Genomic DNA, 21,853 nt, shown 5'->3' on the forward strand with positions numbered 1-21,853 from the left:
CTTGGAAGGGCCATAGAGAGGAAGAATGTTCAATTCCTCCAAAACAGGAACAAGTGACACCTCCATGAGAAAAGGGACCTTGCCTTGTTTACTTCTGTTTCTCTAGTACCAGTGGCTGATGTGTTGAAGGAAGACTAATACTTGCGCAGTTGTGATAGTTAATTTTTTTTCAAAAAAGATTTTATCTGATGTGTCAACTTGGCGGGGCTATGGTGCTCAGTTGCTTGGTCAAACACCCATCTCTTGCGGTGAAAGTTTTTTGTTTTTTGTTTTTTCTTTTTTAACTTGTAATTAACATTTAAATCAGTAGCCTTTGGAGGCAGATTATTCTCCACCATGTGGGTGGGCCCCCTCCAATCAGTAGAAGGCCTTAAGGGAAAAGACTGACTTCCCCTGAAGAGGAGATAATTCTGCCTCCAAACTGCCTGCAGGCTCATGACTGCAGCAGCAACTCCTGTTTTTTTTTTTTTGTTGTTGTTGTTGTTTAATTTATTTATTTATGATAGTCAGAGAGAGAGAGAGGCAGAGACACAGGCAGAGGGAGAAGCAGGCTCCATGCACCGGGAGCCCGATGTGGGATTCGATCCCGGATCTCCAGGATCGCGCCCTGGGCCAAAGGCAGGCGCCAAACCGCTGCGCCACCCAGGGATCCCTGCAGCAGCAACTCCTATCAGAATTTCCAGTCTGCTGGCCTGCCCTGTAAATCTCAGACTTACCAGAATTCTGTGAGCCAATTCCTTGAAATAAATTTCTCTCTCTCTTTCTCTCTCTATATATATCATATTGGTTCTCTTTTTCTGGAGAACCCTGACTGATGTAGTAGTCTTTTTCATCTGGGGATCCATCTGGCTCTCTCACTAACTTCTAACTCGGGACAACCTCAGAGTCAGAAACAAGCCATCTGTCTCTTGGACTCTTAATCCCTAGTGGTGATGCTGTATTGCCCGCCCCCCAATTCTGCATTCCAGTTAGTAGCACTGACTAGCCCTGTTCTGGCTTCTTTGCTCAGTTCATAGAGGACCAGGGTTCAGCACTTGACGTCATATGGTGCTGGGCAGTGTTCTATTTCATTTCTATGAATCTTCCCTCTGACACAGGATCCTGAGCCCTGAGATCAGGGAGCCTTTCTCCGTAGCCTGCTCCACCCTGCTGTGGGAATCACACAGAAGGTGGACAATACTTACAGACCAGTCAGAAAGACAGATGCGGTCTGGTCATAGTGTGGGCATCATCACTTTATGGGCTGCTAGGACAAGATGGGTCAGCAAGAAGTCTGGCCTTCTGGTTGGTCCACTGTGGATTGGGAGCCTTTTCCATCCTTATCTAAACTGTACCACTTGGGGCTGGTCCCTCCTCCGAGACCATGCTGTGGGTCCCACCCTAATCTCTCAGAGTCAGCAAAGCAGCACAATGCCCAGGTTTTTGGTGTGCTTTAAAGGTTGAGAAGCTCTGCACTGGACAACCTGCAGAAGGATGATCCATGAGGTGCATGGGTGGCTCAGTCAGTTAAGTGTCTGCCTTTGGCTCAGGTTATAATCCCAGAGTCCTGGGATCCAGCCCCACATCAGGCTCCCCACTCAGTGGGGAGTCTGCTTCTTCCTCGCCCCTGCTCGTGTTCTCTCTCTCTAATTAATTAATTAATTAATTTTAAAAAGGTTTTTTAGAAAGAGAAAAGGATGATCTATGTCCAAGGGCTTGACAAGACCTGCATCTGCTGTTTGGCTTTCTCCTGTTTCACCGCTTTCTTGACCTGATGTTGCTTCTTGATGCTCTCTTTCCTTGTTTTTTGTAGTAAGACCTCTCTCCCAGGATCAGGAATGGTCTTATCAGTCTTCTTCACCAACCACCTCTTTCCCTGCCCCTAAATCCATTTTTGTCAACCTGGATGAGCTTTAGATGATGTGGATGCTGGAACTTTCTAATAAATTGAAGTGTTTAGGGCCAGTGATATATATCCCAACTGGATATATGATCTCAGTGCCTAGCCATGATCCAGAACTGTCCTCCTCATTGTTGGTGTCATAGGCAAACCAGCTCAGCCTTCTTGCCTCTTGCTGCCTGTGTGGGTTCCCTGCAAAGTCTCATGCACTTTTTCTTTCAAGTGCCACCTCTTTGGGGAGGGCTCTCACGTCAGTAGTGCTGTGCCTGGGACACCTGTCTTTCTGGGAACATCAGTGCCCGTGGGGTTTGTTTCAGACCCATTACTGCCCATGGACCCCTCAGAGTGGGTGTTCCTAAGGGCAAGGACTCAATCTCCAGAGCAGTTGGTCTGGGTGCTTGGCTCAGGAAGTGCTGAAGCTGACTTAGCAAAAGAATCAGTGAATGGTTCAAGAAACCCTTTCCATCCTTGCTTTAGGAGGTTCATTTTGTCCTGATTACATAAATATTAGGGTTCTCCAGAGAAACAGCTACTAGGACACACACACACACACACACACACACACACACATGCTGACAAGTTCCGTGACCCTCCATCTGCAAGCTGGAGGCCCAGGAAGGCCAGTCGTGTAGCTGGAAGGTCTGAGAGCCAGAGACACGATAGTACAGATTCCAGCCCAAGTCTGAAGGTTTGAAGGCTTGAGAGTCAGGAGCACTGAGGGCAGAGAAAGATCAGTGTCCTGGTTCAGCTGTCAGGCAGAGTCAGTCTAACCTTCCTCTACTTTTTGTTTCTATTCAGACCTTCAATGAATTGACTGGTGGCCACCCACACTGGGGAGAGCAGTTTACTCAATTCACCAGTTCAGATGCTAATCTCTTCTGGAAATATCCTCACAGACATACTCAGAGATAATGTGTAACCAGACATCCAGGGTCTCTTGGCCAGTTAAGTTGACACATAAAATTAACCATCACAGTGTATTTGTTGTCAAACATTTGGAAGATGCAGAAAAGCACAAAGGAAAGAATAGACTCAGTGATCATCCCAAGCTTCTTTGGAGAGAGGGTGGTGTGGAGATCCTGGAGGTGAGAGAGAGAGAGAGAAAGAGGAAACATATAAATATAGTGAAAACTATATATAGTGTTCCTCCATCTCCCCATCCTTTTTTTTCTAGTTGATATTTAAATCGGGTGCTCTGACTGTGGGGCCCTGGGTATCGGCCCATTTTAAAAATGGACCACTAACGTGTCCCTGGGGCTGAGATCATCTACCACTTTCAGTGGCTGCAGGTGATCCATTACATAGATATAATTGTTTACTGAACCAATTTGCAGATGTTCAGGGTTTTTGGATGTTGTGTTTTTGTTTGCTTGTTTTGCCTTCTATCTACCTTTGTCCTATTCTGAGGCTAAGCTAGAAGCTACTTGGCCTTGGTCTAGCCTGAAGCCTGTTTCTGTTTTGTGCATGCTCTGCTTAAACAGGTTAACCAGGAGGAGCTGTTTTAACCAGCCAGCCCAGGCTAGCCACATCCTGTGCCCTCAGGTGCCCATGACCGCTCTCATGTCTTAGCAGTTGACCACCGTTTTGGAGAGTTCCCAGGACCACCGTTAGGTTTGGGAAGTTGCTAAAATGACTCCCACAACTCAGGAAAGCGCTGTGTTTAACAATGAGCATTTTTATTGTATTATAGCAAAAGGATACAAATCTAAAAGAACCAAGAGACACAGGGCAAAGTCTGGGAGGGTTCCAAAACAGGAAGCTTCTGTAGTCCTCAGGGACATGTTCTCCCACCATGGAAGTGTGGTAGTAATTGAATAGTACTGCCAACAGGGGAAGCTCACCTGATAAGACAGATGTTCCTATCACTTAGGAATCCTAAATGTTTACAGGCTGCTTCCCAGGAACCAGGGATGTGGGCCAGCCAGGTTCTTTATTACACAGCCACTGATTGCTGTCATGTTTAGCAGTTAATGAAGAATGGCTCAGGGTCCCTTTAGAGTTCAGGTCAGACCCAACCACCGTGATGAAGACTTTATGAAAAAAAAAAAAAAAAGTACTCGGAAGAATGTATAGAGACGCCTGGGTGGCTCAACAGTTGAGTGTCTGGCTTTGGCTTGGTGTGATTCCAGGTCCTGGGATCGAGTCCCACGTTGGGCTCCCTGCATGGAGCTTGCTTCTCCCTTTTCCTGTGTCTCTGCCTCTCTCTGTCTCTCTGCATCTCTCATGAATGAATAAATAAAAATCTTAAAAAAAAAAAATGTATATATGTCATTTGTTTACCTTGAAGAGTGAAGCCTAATTGGAACCGATGCCACTTTTATAGGCCGCCCACAATCACAGGATTGAGGGGTGGTAGTTCTCAAACTTGAGGTTGCATCAGAATCCCCTGGAGGGCTTGTGAAGACACAGATTCTTGGGCCCCACCCTGAGTCTGTCTGGGGCCAAGAGTTTTCATCTCTGGCAAATTCCTAGGTGATGCCAACAGTGCTGGTCCAGGAGCCATGCTTAGAGAGCCACTGAGCCACTGAGGTGAACCCTCTGCTGGGTTTTCATTTTGGATCTTTGGGCATTGTTTTTTTTTTTTTTTTTTTAAATTGTATTTATTCTTTTGAGAGAGAGAGAGAGTAAAAGAGAACGTGAGAGAGCACAAGCCAGGGGGAGGAGCAGAGGGAGAGGGAGAAGCACCCTCTCCACTGAGCAGGGCGCCTGACACGGGGCTCGATCCTGGGATTGTGACCTGAGCCAAAGGCAGATGCTTAACTGACTGAGCCACCCAGGCGCCTGCCCCCTTGGCCATCATTTTTAAACTGCAGTGACAGAATGGACAGTTTGGCTGGAATAGAGATCACTATGCACGCAGGCTCCCAAGGAGGTTCTTCCTGCCCCAGCGCCTCTGCCCAGCTGTGCTCAATCATTGGCTTTTAGGACTGGGTTGACTGTAATGGAAATAGCTGGCCTCAGGAAGAAGTTCCTGTATGGACTGTGGCCTCAGATTGCTGGGGGCGGGTGGGGGGGGTAGTGAGTGTTCAGCTCTGGATGTGGGTGTCAGTAAAGCTTGGTCCTGGAGCCCCCGACTTCCAGGGGGCATCTGACCTCCATCCTGCTCTTAAAGCTTATTACGAGGCCACAGGCTGACGCAACTTGGTTGTTGGGCCTCGTCACCTGGGGACACTGGCCTTCCCTCATTGGTAGGAACCAGTGAGCCAGACAAGCAGAGCCTCGAGGACTTGCCAATGAACTAGCATTTTAATGTGTTGCAGTTGAGGACTAATTAGAATAATTGTAGTAAATAGGCATCAGTGTTGAAAAATAGGTTTATCAACAGCCTGGGAGAGTAGTTAGGTGTATTTGCCCAGATTTTGGCAGGAAAGGGTGAATCTGCTATTCTCTCCAGCAGGGGCTCCTTTGAGCTCTGGACTCTGCCCAGGCTAGTTAAATGAGTAAGTGTGGCTGTGAAATCCTGTTTTTCTTTTTCATGCTTAGTGAGGAAGGTGGGATGGGGGAGGTACCCCGAGGGGAGAGGCATACTGTGCATTAGCCTGTCTCAGATCTGGAACTTGTTATGCTGTTTTTTCCTGGAAGTAATCGTGGGATCTTTACTATTGATTCCAAAGAGGTGGCTGCTGGAGGGTTGGCAGGGGGCCTGACATCTCAGTAAATGTGGTGCCCCACACTTGGTCCTAGCGCAGCAGCGTCACCCTCACCTAGCACCTGCTAGAAATGCACATTCTTAGGCCTACTCCCAGGCCTCCTGAGTCAGAAGCATTAAGAGTGGGGCCTAGCACTCTGCATTTTAACAAACCCCACAGGTAACCCTAATGAGGCCCACTGTGTGAAGGGGCTGCTGGGAAGCAAAGCAGGCCAGAGATACCATAAGGAGACAAAAGATGCAGGGCTCTGGAGACCTCCAACCCATGGCAGCACTGGGTTGTTTGTCCCTAGCTGGAGGCCAGGGCCCAGAGGCTGCTGGTGGCAGGCAGCCTTCCCCTGCCCATTGGCTCGGGCCTAGGCTGGAGGAGTGCCGAGGGTCACCTACCCCTCACTACCAGGTACTGGCAGGTGAGCCTCTGCCCCCAGACTTCTGCATTCCCTGCCCACCACACATCTCTGCTTGGCCTCAGCCTCATGGCCACTAGATATAGTTTTTATTTTTGTCTTGAAAAGCCACAGCCAGGGCCCTAATTTGAGAGTACCCACTGTCTCTCCCCTTATCACCCTTTCCTTGGGGAAGAAAACCTTATTTAGGAGAAAAAGGCCATCCAGGTCTCCTGTCGTAAGGATCAAAATTGACGTGCAGACTTCAGCTAGGAGGGCAGATAATAGTTGAGCCCAGGGGTGGTGGGGGGCAGCTCTGGAGAAATCTGGTGGGCTGTCAGCAGACCCCAAGAACTGGGGTTTGGGATAGAGTTGCCTTTTCCCCAGCAAAAGGTGAGGGGCCTGCTCACTCTGAGAGAGCCTACTGCGGGGGTGGTTTGGGGGCATGGAGACCGCGCATCTTCTTTTACGACACCTTCCTGCTCCTGCCAAGTTCCCCAGGGAACCCAGAGTTCCCTGCTTCCCACAGTGGAAACATTTGTAGAAGAGTTACACATAAATAAATTTAAGTCATTTTAAACCACCCAGAAGAAGCTGGCTATTTAAGGAAATCCTGTGGGAGATCTTTTATTCAGAAGATAATTATTTGACAAAGTGATTGAATAGCCAACAATTTGTATCAATTTCTGGATCTTCATCTCTACAGCGGAGTTTCATTTACACTTTCAGCCAGTCTCATTGAGCCCCTTTTTCTGGGCACTGCAGGATCCCTAAACATGAGACCCATCCCCGCCTCCACTGGTTTATGAACCAGGCGTGTGTGTGTGTGTGTAGGCACCATCTGTAGAGAGTTAAAGAATGTTCCAGAAGACCAAGCAGATGGCTTGGGGTGACTTGCTGGAAGGATGAAGCAAATAAATGATTGTGTGAGATCACAGGTTGGCCATCACCGTGACCCAGTGGCTCCAGGGGGTTTGTTGGGACTAGGGTGGGAGCTTCAAAGGAGAGGAGTGTCTATAGGCATGTCCTGTGGGTGAGGAGGCCCCAAGCCAGGCAGGGAGAGGTACCTCTCTGGCCTGGTTATTTCCTGCCTGAGTTAGGAGAAATCAGAGCCAGAGTGAGTGGGACCCTTGATTCTCCCTGTTGGAGGGGCTGTCCTTCCAGAAGGATCCTGGGCTGCTATGTCCTGGGCCGGTCCATGCTCCAGCTGCCATCTCTGGGCCAGCCATTGAGACTCTGTGCTCTGGCCTGGGCTGCTGGCCCTGTGGTGGCTGGCTCTGTGCTGACAGCCTCTGCTCACTGCTTTCCTAATTCAAGGACCCCCTTCGTTTTGGTAGTGGTGAACCGTGGCTTCCCGCAGAGCTGTTCTTGCTCTGTTCCCGCAGAGCTGTTCTTGCACTGCCCTCCTCCGTAGCCCTGGGGAACAACCTTTTCCAGCTCCAAGTGACCAAAGCCTCAGAGGGATACTTGAAAACTAACAGGACCCCAGCTGTGGAGGAGTGCAGAGGTACAGAAATTTAAGCCATGGGGTCATCATCGGATCGTTAGCTTTGGAAAATGACCATGTCTCTCTGTGATACAGTTTGGTTTCATATGCTGTTTACACAAGGCTGAACCAGATCAGCCGATCTGGTTACTTTGCAAACTCTCAGTCCTGCTATTAGAGACCACAAGTCAGTACTAAAACATTATGTCAAATGCCCAGGGAAGGAAGCCCTGGACCCCCATCTGGACCCCCATCTGGACCTCCCTCCCGGCCCCTGTCTGTCTCCCTGTCTGTCTGCACTTCCTAGAAAGACCTGGAGATGATCATACAATTCTTGATCACGACAGAGGGAGGAGGCAGGGGCATGCCCAGTCTTAAAAGCGTCCTTTGAACGTATCACCTTATTTCAGCTTCATGCCAGGCTGTAAAAGAAGGGAAAGACACTCTGTGTGTGTTGGGGCCTGTGCTGAAGGGAAGCACTGCTTTCCTGAGACCCAAGGGGAAAATAGCTATGAAGGACCAGGATCTAGAGAGCCCTAGAGGTTTTATGTGTTACTAGAAAAAGACACCAAAGACATGTAATGCCTGCAGGGGTGGGTAGTGGAAGAGAGGCTGCTTGGCCAACCTTCAGCAATGCAATTGCCCCCTTTTCTCCTGGCCAGAGCTACTTATCTGGAGACTGTAAACCTTGGGGGATTATAGGGTCTTCCTTGACAAGTCATAAACCATATTTTCATTATACTCAATTCAGTGGCTTCCAGTCTTGCTGTATTTCAGAATCACTGGACTGTCCAAATGCTGGTATTAGGGCCCCACCCAGAAATGTTGACTTTATGGGACTGGGACCGGCTGACTGTAACATGCAGCCAGGACTGAGGACTCTGGGACTGGCAGAAATGTTCACTTTGCCTTCCAGCATAGCTTCTCTGCTGGTGCAATGGCTGCAGCTGATAGCAGAGTGAGCCAGAATCATCAATTGCAGTTACATGTGTTTGATGAATTGAAGAAAATAAAAATAACTAGGTTTTTCATTAATGTACCTTTCAAAATGTATGAACAGATCAATGGAGGACATTTAGTGCTGGCCAGGATTAAATAAGCCCCCTAGAGCCCCTCTCTCTCATTCATTAAAACTAAAAACTCTGGACAGATAAAATGCAACACCATTAGGAGGGAGGTCAAAGCTTGAGTGCCAAGTAATTTGACATAATTATGAACATAGAGGTAAAATAAAAGGCCTCAGTAATATATTAGCAAAGCAAATCCAGTAACACCTAAAGACAAGACATTATGGCCAAGTAGGGTTATCCCAGGAATACAAGGTTGCTTCAAAAGGCAAACAATGTATTACACAGCGTACAGAAGAAAAACCACATAGGGGTAGAAAAAGCATTTGGCGAAATTCAACATTCATTCATGACTTAAAAAGAACACTCAGCACACAGGAATAGAGACTATCTTCAGTCTGAAAGAGGATATCTACAAAATAGGTACAGCTAAGATTATATTGAAAAACTGAGTGTTTCGCACCTAAGATCAAGAGCAAGGCAAGGGCTGGTAGCTCTTGTCACTCCTATTCAGCATTATAGAGTACATCCTCAGCAGTGTGGTAAGGCATAGAAAAGAAAGGCATATAGATTGCAAAAGAGTACATAAAACCAACTCTTTTTAAAAAAGATTTATTTAAAAGAGAAAGAGGGTGAGCAGGGAGAGGCACAGAGGGAAAGGGAAAGAGAGAGAAGCAGACTGCCCACTGACCTTGAGATCATGACCTGAGCTGAAATCAAGAGTTGGACACTTAACCAACTGATCCACTCAGGTGCTCCTAAAACCAACTCTTATTTGCAGACTTCATCATTGTCTGCAAAATCCAATGGCATCTACAAAAAGCCCTAGCATTAATAAATGAATTTAGCAAGGTCACTATATAGCAGTTACATTTCTAGACTATATTAATTAAAGCAGTTGTCAGGAGAAAAGAACATTCCTTTTTTTTTTTTTTAAAGATTTTATTTATTTACTCATAAGACACACACACACACAGAGAGAGAGAGAGAGAGAGAGAGAGAGGCAGAGAAACACAGGCAGAGGGAGAAGCAGGCTCCATGTAGGGAGCCCAATGTGGGACTCGATCCCTGAACTCCAGGATCACTACCTGAGCCAAAGGCAGACGCTCAACCTCTGAGCCACCCAGGCATCCCAAAAAAGAACATTCCAAATGCACCAAAAAAAAGAGAGAAAAGAAATATATATAATTCTGACAAAGCATGTGCAAGATCTATACACTGAAAATTACAAGTACTCATAAGAGAAATCAAAGATGACCTAAATAAATGGAAAGATATATCATATTCATGCATTGGAAAATTCAGCATAGTTTAGATGTTAATTCTTCCTAAATTAACCTGTAGATTAGATGCACTCCCAAATTCTCAGCAAGATTTTTAAAAATAGGTATTGGTATTGACAAAGTGATTCTAAAATGTATAGGGGATGCCTGAGTGGCTCAGCGGTTGGGGTCTGCCTTTGGCTCAGGGTGTGATCCTCGTCCCGGGATCGAGTCCCACAAGGGGCTCCTTGCAAGGAGACTACTTCTCCCTCTGCCTGTGTCTCTGCCTCTCTCTGTGTGTCTCTCATGAATAAGTAAAATCTTTAAAAATAAGTAAAATAAAATGTGTAGGGCGGAAAGGCAAGGAAACTTATGAATAACTGACAAAATGGGCAGACTCAAGGTGGTAACACATCCCTGATTACATGCTGGAGAATTCTGCAGAAGATTAAAAAAAAAAACACAAGATCTCCCTTGAGTAATGTACATATAATCCTTAGGATTGTATTAGTTTGCTAGGGCTGCTGTAGCGATGTAGCCCAAAGTGGGTGGCACAAACAACAGAAAAGTATTGTTTCAGGGGCACCTGGTGGTCGGTCAGGTAAGCATCTGTCTCTTGGTTTTGGTTCAGGTCATGATCTCAGGATTGTGAAATCTGTGCTCAGTGGGATGTCTGTTTCTGTCCCTCCCCTTCCCTCTCTGTCCCTCCCCCACTCACATGTGCTACCCCCCCTTTCTCTCAAATAAATAAATAAATCTTTAATTAAAAAAAAAGAACTGTATTGTATCATAGTTCTGGAGGCCAAAAGTCTGAGTTCGAGGTGTTAATAGGATGGGTTCCTTTTGGGGGCTGTGAGGGAGAATCTGTTCCATGCTTCTCTGGTAGCTCTTCATGCTCACCATTTTAGCATTCCATACCTTGTAGAGCCCTGCTTTCATCTCTCATCTTCACCACGTGGTGGTTTCCCTGTGTGTGTCTTCAAATTTCTTCTATATAAGGATATCAGTCATATTGAATAGGGCCCACCCTAATGACCTTATTTTAATTGATTACATCTGCAATGCCCATTTCCAAGCAAGGCCACATTCTGACCTACTGGGGTGAGGACATCAACATATAAATTTGAAGGGGGAGGGGACCCAATGCAGCCCATAATGGTTTATTTGATAGCTGGAGAGTAAGTGATACATTTCTTTGGAAGCGATTAAAAAAATATGGAAAAAGCTGGACCACCAGCATGAATGAATCTGTTTTTCCCTCTTGTCCTGTGGTTGCTTCCTCTGGGGTGACCAATTCCTTTGTCTCAGGGGATGGATTTGGTAAAGAATGTGTTTAGAATGTCCTTCCTGGCCCAAGGCCTTGGGAAATGCAGATGTTATACCTTTTTCTCAAGCGTGTTGAGAAAAAGGTCAGTGCTGATAATATTTGTGTTGTTTAATTGCCTTCTTACCTGGATCCTGGATTTCCTCCTGAAGGCAAGTAGGAACAGATGCAGACTTTAGTAAGCCCCCACTGGTTCCAGGAGTTCTTGCAGGAGAAAGTTCGTTTCTTACAGTTAGGGGTAGCTAGTAAGAATTGCAGGTGTCTACTGGCCCAAGGATACGATGTTGCCATTCATTACAGCATGAATGCTGGTTTCAGGTGTAGATGACGTTGTGGGATGCAGGTACCAGCTCCTGGGGACTTGCTTTTGGTGAGGGGCTGACGGCATTTTTAAATTGTATGTAAGGGTCAGATCATTCCCTTTTGTTCATTCTGAGATGAAGATGTGGTGGGGCAGATATGCTGGCGTATTGAAAGCCCAGATGGAACAAGTTGTGTCCCAGGATCCTTTCAGGGGATGCTGAGACCTACGTCCCTTCTGTGCAGCAGTGTCACCCGGCAGGTATGGCTGCAGCAGGCTTACCCTCTGCGGCATTTGTCTTTTTATATGTTATATGTCTATAGAAGTACCATACTCAGAAAGGAAGAAGGAAGGAAAGTAAATGCCATAATTGTCACTCAGAGGAAATCCTTGCTGGTGTTTTAATGTATTTCTTCACAGTTTACTGTGTTTATTTGGATGTGAAGACATTATAGCAATGCATTGTATGTGATAAACTCTTAGTAAATATTTTAATCGCTGTGTGATTGTCTTGTGGATGTGCTGACACTGGCATAAGTAAGATCCTGTTATTGAAGGTTTTTTTTTTTTAAAGATTTTATTTATTAAGGTTTGGAGTGTGCTCAACATTGTTGCCCTTTTGTTTTCTGCCATTTTTCAAAGAGAAGCATAGCTCTCGGTTGTGAACTAAGTTAGGTTGTAGTGTCTTGTGTGATCATGTTGGAACTCAGCCTGGTATCTGGAAGATTATTAATGTCCCTTCAGAGCTCATGGTTGTCTGATCTTGTAGCAAGATACTTAATGACTTTTGTCTGAGATGCTCGAGTGGAGTGTACAGGTGTACTCGAGGAGTGTGTAAGCCCAGGTTGTGTGCAGTCAAAGCACATAAGTTATATATGGGAGGGAAAAAAAAGAGTGTTATCTCTACAACATGTGAGACCAAACTGAGGAACAAGTTTGTGGGCAGCAGCAATTTGCTTGAGTACCCATCTCATTTGTATGATGATGTTTTTACCTAGCCTGCGCTATGGCCACAGAGTCTCTCTTTCCATCTTGGTAGGCTATATGACTAGTGCTTCTGAGAGCTGGCCAATGCTATTTTTCCATGTCAAAGAGAAATGTGGTTTAGAATAAGACTCTGGGACTTTTTATTGTTGACAATGAGCCTTTATTTCCGACATCTCATTAGGATGTTTCAGGAGGAGAGTGGTGAGCACCGAGTCAGGGGCTGCATTTTCTATTGATTTATGTGCTGTTCTAGAATTAATTGAGTCTGGACATAGGGCCTCATTTTCATTTTCTTGGATGCATAGCAGGTAATTGTGTTTCTTCTGTACATTTGAATTGCTTTCCAGATGGTCTGTTGTGAAGGATTTATCTTTAATATGATTAATCAGAAGCAGAGGACCTCAATATGTTTGCTTGCAGGCTCATATGCAAAGCCTCCCAGGGTGCAGGCAGGAGTGGTTAACTCTCTCCTGGCCACAGGCCTCCTGGGGCTTTTCTGAGCACCTGGACCTTGGATTGAAAGAAACTGTAGAGGGTACTGGATAAAAGCCCTGGAAGCAGGTAAAAGGCCTAGAGTAGGTCCTCAGGGAAGCACCAGAACAATTTTTTATCATACAAAAATAGGATACAATCCATGTGTCAATAGGGAACAGTTAGATTATGTCTTTTGGGCCAGGAAATGCTGTATAGCCATTAAAATCATAATTATAGAGAGTCCCTACTGCTTATGTTAAGAGAAGAGAGGAGAACATGGCACCGTGTTTATACAGTAAGACCTCTATCATACAAAAGAGATGTTTAGAAGATAAGGGAGAGAAACATACCACAAAATAACAGTAGCCATCTGTGGACAGAACAGCTATGAGGGGGTGTCTCTTCCTTTCTGTGTTCTCTGTTAAATACGCAGCAAAACAAATCGTAATCTGTATCCCTGGGAAGTACTGTGCCCTCAGAAGCAGTCACCTCCTGGGTACAAAAATCTGCCCACAGTTGCTTAACAAATGATGTGTTAAGATTAGTCATGTGTCCTGCCCTCTCCAAAGGCAGGGAGTGAAGCTCTTCACAGCCTCCTACAGGGCAGCTGTCCCCCTTGTAACAGCTGCACCTCCAGAAGGAGGATGCGCTGAAGTCATTGCAGATCTTCCCAGGAGATGCTGACTGTGAGCTTGCAGAGAGCCTTGCAGCCCAGGAAGGTGAGATTTGGCTGCTCTGTGGGACCTTCCTGCAGACACGAAGGGTGCTGAAAAAGCTGCTCGTAAGTGACGTATCCTAAGTGGAATCCTTGATCATCAAGCTGCAAGTGCCTCTGAAGCAAAGGCTATGTGTTAGGACTTTGTGCTTTCAGATGCACCTTTCTTGAGCCCCACTGGATATTATAAACTCAGAGCTCTTTCTTTGCAGGAACCACTTCGCTCCATCAGCGTTTCTTCCCACCTCTCCTTCTCCCTAGCCTTTGGCCTCACCACACCTTCCCGGTCTGGGAAGTGTCTGCTGTTCTTGAATAGCCCTTGTGTTGCCCAGGCCACCCACCTTTGTCCTGTTGGCAAGGAGTATAGGTGACCCAGGAGATGGATCTTGAAAAGGGTTAGGGAGAGAAGGCATGAAACATGATGGAGAATCTAGGGAAGAGTCTTATGTTTCTTGAGCAAGGATGTCACTTCCATTTTGTAGTTAGCGGGAAGCCCCCGGAGACCCCCAAGCATCTGTTTAGGGCAGGGTTTCAAGTAGAGTCCTAGAGCCTCTGACATCAGAATCACCTGCAGCTCTAAGCCTGGCTTTTGGCTCACCTCCTCAGCATCTCACTCCCGTGAACCTGCACACTCCGCAGGTAGGCCTTGTACCCATCAATATGAGTGAACCGCTGCTATGGGGGAACAACTCTTGGCTTTCCTCAAGACCACTCCCTTTACAGCAGTCCCACCTGGATGCACCTGTATCCCATCGCAGAGATGCACATTATGTCCCTGGCCAAGGTCACTGTCACCTGACAGTAGCGGTGCCCATCTACCTATGTTGGCAAGTTCCCATCCAAGGGAGCATAGGCTCTGCATCTAGGACATGCACCTAGTCAAGCATTCTCTGCCTTCAGATTTCATTTAAAAATTTCCTTGACTCCATGTATATAGTATAAAGAGACAACCATTACAGAGTTGAGGCCTGTGTGGGTTATTCTCCTATTTAACCCACGTCAAGCCCTGAAGGCAGGTGCTATCATTTCCAATTTACCAAGGGCAGAAGGTTAAATCCCTCTGTTAAATATCTTGCCCGAGGTCTGACTGTAAATGGAGGTCTGAATTTAAACAGGACCTTCTGTCTTCATCTTTAATAGGAGGTTTCTTTTTCTTATACCCAAGGTGAAATGTAATTCTGCAAACCTTCAAAGATACGGCTGCCTGCTGTCTAGGGTTCTGCCATGGGTCCCTTTCCATCTGTATCTATGGAAAAGAGAACCAGATTAGAAGGTCCATACTACTAAGCTCTAGAAGAGCCAACAACTAGCATGGTATTTAATGGTGAAAACTTAAAACAAAACATCATTTACAATGTCCTGCCAGAGCCCTATGGGAAGCTGAGACAGAAAGAAAAATCAGTAATACTGATCTCATCTTTATTTAAAACTTCGATATTTTATTTATCATCTATTCTTACATTAATTTTTATTTTTAAAGTATTGCATTAAAATATTCACTGTGGGGGGCACCTGGGTGGCTCAGTCAGTTAAGTGTCTGACTCTTGCTTTTGTCTCAGGTCACGATCTTGGGGTCGTGAGATTGAGCCCCATGTTGGGCTCTGTGCTGGGCATGGAACCTGCTTAGGATTCTCTCTCTCCCTCTGCGTCTGCCCCTCCTGCTTCTCTCTTAAAAAAAAAAATTCTCTGTTTTAATTCCTGAGGTTTTTGGTGCTCTATTAAATTGTGTGAGTGAGGTAAGTGCCATCCATGCTTCACCCTGGATCAGCCCTATTAAGAAGTAAAGAAGTTTTCATTGCAATTAGGAATAAGTCAAGGATGCCTGTTTCATCCCTTAGCTGTGTAGTGGAAGTCCAGAGCAGTGCAGCCAGACAAGGTGATCAAATGCTGGAAATGAGAAGAGTAAAATTTACCAACTGAAAATTATTAGAATTTAAAAATGGACTTTTACAATATCAGTATAGATTTTTTTCTATGTACTAACAATAGCCAGGTAAATATATACTGGGAGACACACAGCCACACACACAAAATATATATAATTTAAGAATAAACTAACTATGAAGAATACTGCAGTGCTGTTGAGAAATATTTAAGACTTGAATAAATGGGAAGATATTTCTTGGGTGAAAAGGCCCAGTGTTGTACATACAAAAATTTCTCATTTTAGGGGGCTAGAGGTACAGGGGGAGGATGATTTTTCTCGTGAGTTGGCAGTAATTAGGTTGACCATCTAGACCTTGTGGTTGACATGTGAGAAGGGAGACTCCTCTGAGATTTTCAAAGTCTGGACAAAAGTGGGCTGTCCTCTGCTGAATCTGCTGCTTCAAGGGAAGATGTCCACACCTTTTAAAGCCACAGGACACAAGTGCTTCCTCTGACCTGCCTTGTGTCTGTGAGCTGCACTCCCTCTCTGGCACCTTGATTTCTAGATTTCCCATAGGAGGGGCCATTTCCCCTTGAAGCCAGCAAACCTAGCCATCATCTGGAAACCTTGATTCTTTACATTTAAAAATTTACTCCATCTGAAAAGTATGTACCTATAACATAGGAAGCAGCATTGTTTTCTCTGAAATGGTTATCCCGGTGGGGTTCAAATTTTGCTACATGTTAAAAATCTTGATGCCAGGTCATACCTCATACCAATGAACTTGGAATGCCAGACATCAGCACTTGTAAAGATCTTCCAGGTGATTCCAACGTGCAGCAAAGTTTAAAAACCACCAAAGTTTGGGATGCCTGGGTGGCTCAGCAGTTGACCATATCTGCCTTTGGCTCAGGGTATGATCCCGGGGTCCTGGGATGGAGTCCTACATCAGGCTCCCCACAGGGAGCCTGCTTCTCCCTCTGCCTCTGTCTCTGCCTTTCTCTGTGTGTCTCTCATGAATAAATAAGATCTTAAAAAAAAATAAAATCACCAAAATTTAGAATCCCCATGCCTGCCACTGAATAGAATCTTTTTTCCCCACCTGCCTTAGGGTGACCACCTATTCTGGTTTTAGCACTGGAAGCTCTGTGTCTTGGGAAACTCCTCAGTCCCAGGCAAACTACATTTTATAGATAAAACTGTATAAATGTAGATCTGTTCCTGGGCTTTCTAGTCTATACCATTGCTGTTTGTCCAGTCATGATACCAGGCCATTTTAATTACTGTGACTTCAGAGTAATGTTCTTTTCATTACTCACATTTTTAGGTCTTTCTCAGCTATTTTCACATGTTTATTATTCCAAATGAACTTGAGAATTATCGAGTCAAAGTTTCCCCAGTATTCCACTGAGATTTTTGCCTGGGATTGCCTTACATGATAGCCTGCTTATTTAGAAGGTCAGGGACTGATCCATGTTATTGTCATCATGTTGTGACTGGCCATCTGATAAACCCAGTGTCATAGCAAAACGTGTCTTAGGCTCTACTACAAGCAAAATACTGTGTGGGTGCCCTGGGAAATACAGAATGCAAAGGGTCTTTAGTTTAGGACTTTTCTGGGAGGTAAAGTAGAAGAAAGAGAATGTATAGCCCAGCAAGCTCGAGCCTGAGCCAGAAGTGCTATGAGAGCCCCTGTCTCCATTCTTTACTCTCTATTCCTGCTGATTCCAGATCCCATTGCTTCTGCTGCCCAAATATTCCCTGAGTCATGTCTTCTCTCTCCTTTCCACTGGTTTAGTTTAAGCTCACATTTCTTAAAAAAAAAAAAAAAAAAAAAAAAGTTTTAAAATGGTGATAAAAACTACATATCATGAAACTTACCATTGTAATCATTTTCATGGGTACAGGCTCTCATTTCTTCTCTCTGGACATGGGAAGAAATGAATCTTGAATAAATTTATTTATTTATTTATTTATTTATTTATTTATTTATTTATTTAAAAATATATGAACTGTGGGGTACCTGGTGGCTCAGTTGGTTAAGCATCAGCCTTTGGCTCAGGTCACGATATTGGGGTCCTGGGATTGGGCCCTGTGTTGGGCTCCCTACTCAGTGGGGGTAGGGAGGGGTGGTCTGCTTCTCCTTCTCTCTCTGCCCCTTCCCCCACTTGTGTGCACATGCTCTTTCTGTCAAATAAATAAATCTTAAAAAAATTTTTTTAAATGAACTATGATGCAAACAAAAACAAGGCATATGTAATGTAAAAGCACAATTTAAGGAATAAAGCAAACATCTTGAGAAGTACTCAGTTGAAGAAATAAAGCATTAACCATCTGTTTGAATATCCTCTGTGCCTTTCCCCTGATGTTAGCCCCTTGCTTGCCCTAGAGCATGGGAATCGACTTGTCAGTGGTCTCCCTTCCACAGCTTTCTCATCCCTAGTGTCTCTTCTATGCCAGGCTCAGAGAAGTGAGGCTAAAAGAGAAATCCCGCATGTCATGCACCTGCTGAAAGTTGCCTGATGACTCTGCAGGGTTCATGAGATGAAATGCAGAGTCCTGGGTGGTAGGACAAGGACCTCCTTGGTTTGGATACATAGGACCTTTGAGGCGCCCTGCAGTAACCATGACCCACCCTCGGCCCCCTCCTGTGGGTTCCCCTTCTCTCCGTGGCTGGGCAGTGCTGTCCTCCCTGCAGGGTCACCCTCTTCTGGGCTCTCCCCCTGCTGCTGCTACATGCATGAGGCCAGGGTTTGGGGTTCAGTGTCCCTGTGCAGTTGGCCTGGACAGTTCCCAGCACTTCTGGACACTGGGGGATGCTGTCTGAGCAGGAGGAGGAAGGAGAGGCCTCTGTGTGCCAAGGAGGGAATATGAGGGTACCTTTGAAGAACAGCAGATTTAGACTTGAGAGGTAGGATCCCTCCTCATCAGACCTCATCATGTCTTCCGAATGCAAGCTTCTCTTTTTCTTTTTGGGAGCAAATGACTTGATCTGATGACTCTGTGTCTTGTCACCTTGGCTACCTAAGCTGGGCGAGCAATTCTTTTTTAAAGATTTATTTATTCATTCATGAGAGACCCAGAGAGAGGCAGAGGCACAGGCAGAGGGAGAAGCAGGCTCCCTGCAGGGAGCCCGGTGCGAGACTCGATCCCGGGACCCTGGGAGCATGACCCGAGCGGAAGGCAGACGCGCAACCGCTGAGCACCCCGGCGGCCCACCGTGTGCATTTTTGGGAAGTCCTGAGTGAGCCGGTGGGATGCAGGGAGGGAGGCGCCCTCCCCTCCGGGTGAACGGCAGGTGCCTGGCCTCCGGCCCCTCGGCGCCCTTCCGCGTGACGTGGGCGCGGGGCTCTGGCCGGGAGTGCGCGGCAGCTGCCGTCTGCCCTGCTGCTAGGCTGTGCGAGGACGAGCGTGGTGGCCACAGCGGGCCGGGGCGGCTGTGCTCGGTGGGGTTCTGACTGTCCTCTCCCACGTTCCTCCCCACAGCGGCTGCCCGGGGGTGACGATGGCCGCGTGAGCATCGCCATGGCCAGCCGGAAGCGCCAGAGCACGGCGAGCGGCACGCTGGAGCACCGGGCGAGGCCGGGCCCTGCTCCCCACGGCCCCGAGCCCGGCGGCGGGGAGGCGGAGCTGCCCCCCGAGGAGTACGTGCCCGAGCGCCTGGAGCTGGCCGCCCTGCGGCCCGAGAGCCCCGCGCCCCCGGACCAGGGCTGTCACGACCACAGCCCCGATGGGGACTCCAGCTCCGACTACGTGAACAACACCTCCGAGGAGGAGGACTACGACGAGGGCCTCCCCGAGGAGGAGGAGGGCATCACCTACTACATCCGCTACTGCCCCGAGGATGACAGCTACCTGGAGGGCATGGACTGCAACGGGGAGGGCTACCTGGCCCACGGCCCCCGCCACCTGGAGACGGACGAGTGCCAGGAGGCGGTGGAGGAGTGGACAGACTCAGCGGGCCCCCACCCCCACGGCCCCGCCGACGGAGGCAGCCCAGACTACCGGGATGGCCACCTCCCCGTCCCGGAGGATGAGGCCTCCGCCCTAGAGGCCCAGGACCAGGAAGAAGGCGTCCACTACTGTCCCAGTGAAGAGGGCTACCAGGACTACTACCCCACGGAGGCCAACGGGAATGCGGGTGGTGCCTCCCCCTATCGCCCAAGGCGTGGGGACGGGGACCTGGAGGATCAGGAGGAGGACATCGACCAGATTGTGGCTGAGATCAAAATGAGCCTGAGCATGACCAGCATCACCAGTGCCGGTGAGGCCAGCCCTGAACACACACTGGTGCGGGGGCCTGAGCCGGGCCCCGGGGGCTCTACAGAAACCTGCCCACCCTGTGAGGCCAGCCATGGCCCTAGCAGACACGAGGGAAGGCCCAAGTCACTGAACCTCCCTCCTGAGGCCAAGCACTCCGGAGACCCCCAGAGAGGCTTCAAGACCAAGTCCAGGACTCCAGAGGAGAGGGCAAAGTGGCCCCAAGAGCAGGTAGGACTCTGGCTGTCCCCAGGGAAGAGGAGGTGGAGGGGTCCAGAGAGCAAAGGATGCTCTGGTGTCACCCACATGGATGCCAAAGCCCATAGTTGAAATGCTCATGTAGTTCCTCATTCGTTCAGTTAGTTACATAGCAGGTGTATGGATGTTCTAGTGCCATCCAGAAGACACCTCCCTCCTACCTAATAGAGATTTGGTTTCTAGCCCACTTGCCTGGGATCTGTTCCTGGTTTGGATGGTCTGTGCAAGTACCATCCCCCCACAAACTGGTCTCTTCAGGCCAACAGGACATTGGCAAGGATGTGGAATGGCTGGCTTGTGCAGTCTGCAGACAGTGGTTCGATGCCCCAGTGACAAGGGAGAGCGACTTAAGCACATTTCACAGGGGCCATTGTATCCTGGTGACACTTTTCTGAAAGCTTGGGGGCTTGGCATTCTGTGCAATTAGCTGTAAATAACTATTCTGAAAATAATTATTTGAAGGTTTGACAAAGTGTTGGAGAAAAATGCATGTTAATGAGGCCAATGGATTTAAGCATAACTATATTTTCTTTTAATTATATCGAAGTGAACATGTATTCTAATAGCTATATTTGAAAAGCTGCTTTTCAAAAAAAAAGAAAAGAAAAGAAAAGAATAACACCCCTCTGTGAATACATAAAGAAGATGTGATTGTTACACTTGTGTAAAGTAACTTCTATTTGGCCAATGCCATGGGCATGAGAACAAAATGCTTTTATATTTTTCAAAGCCTTAATTATTATCCCCCCCCCCACCGAGAAGAGGCCATGAGTTTAAAACAGATATACATATGCTAAGAACATGTCTTTGAGTTATAAGTCATATTTGCTTGCTGCTAGATTTCTAGCACTTGCATGTTGATGCCTTTTGTTCTTTTTAAAGGTTTTTAAATATAAGTTGACTTCACTTTCAGGGTGTTTCTGTCATTCAGGGCAGTTGTGCACACACCAGGGGTTTGAGGCTGTAGAGAGACTGCTGTTGAACCAGTGGACGTGGGGAGCTCCCCCGCCAAGGGCAGGTGGCTCTGGGCCTAAGGTCTGAGCTTTAGGCCAAAACACTGCTGGTCCACTTCACTCTGGTGGAGTTGAACTCATGGCCTAACAGTGGCTATGGCACCCCAGGGACAGGTGTGGGCTGCATAGGGCGGGTGCACATATTCTGCCTTGCACAAATGACTTCCCTGACAAAGTTCTTGTCAAGAGGACATTACCTTTAGAGCATGACAGGGAGTGGACAATGTCAGATGCTTTGCTGTTTTTGCACTTTCTTGGAACCTCTAGATGCTAATTTGAGAACAGATGCAGACTTTGGGTTGGAGAGACTAAAGGATGAATGCACGGGTGGTGGTGCTGGTTTCAAAGGGCTGTGGAGGTGGTGGAGGTGGGGTAGCCCAAGCCATGAAGACCCCACAGGGGCGCCCTTCCTCAGAGACGTGGCACTGATTGGAAGAGCAGGGTACTTCTCTTCCTAAATACAGTGTCTCCTTGAAGCTAACACTCTTATCCCAGACACTGGAAAAGCTCCTTCACACTGGTTAATCATCGCAGAGCTTTTTTTTGGTTTCCTCTCTCATTCATTCTCACAAATGAATTCCATCAAGGGGAAAGCCTGGTGGTTCCCAGCTCAGGGCCAATAAGGGTCGTGGATGAAAACGGGGCCCGAGGACTCCTGAGGTGCTGTGCCCTGTCTGAATGAATGTGACTTAGGTCTTTACATCTCAAAAATCCAAGTGACCCATTCTCCAGATGAGGAACCCTTTGAAATTGGACCAAAAGAGCCACTGTGATAGGATCATCTTTTTTTTTTTTTTTTAAGATTTTATTTATTTATTCATGAGAGACACACAGAGAGAGAGAGAGAGAGAGAGAGAGGGAGGGAGAGAGACAGGCAGAGGGAGAAGCAGGCTCCATGCAGGGACCCCGATATGGGACTCGATCC

At 47.1% G+C, this 21,853-nt stretch overlaps 1 protein-coding gene across 5 annotated transcripts in view; it reads left to right on the forward strand.

The window, feature by feature from the left end:
- APBA2 (amyloid beta precursor protein binding family A member 2) overlaps window positions 1–21,853 on the forward strand; it is a 238,826-nt gene that overhangs the window by 158,168 nt on the left and 58,805 nt on the right. For 2 of the 5 annotated variants that reach the window (XM_025438064.3, XM_025438065.3), the window contains one exon: window positions 18,884–19,888. In XM_025438064.3, coding sequence (XP_025293849.1) covers window positions 18,923–19,888 — 966 coding nt within the window. In that variant the 5' untranslated portion in view covers window positions 18,884–18,922. Of the gene's footprint in view, window positions 1–18,883; window positions 19,889–21,853 lie in introns of those variants that run through there. The other 3 variants (XM_035714580.2, XM_025438063.3, XM_049108390.1) reach the window with 3 other exon arrangements.

The sequence above is a fragment of the Canis lupus genome, chromosome 3 (genome assembly GCF_003254725.2).
Source record: "Canis lupus dingo isolate Sandy chromosome 3, ASM325472v2, whole genome shotgun sequence".
NCBI lineage: Eukaryota > Metazoa > Chordata > Mammalia > Carnivora > Canidae > Canis > Canis lupus.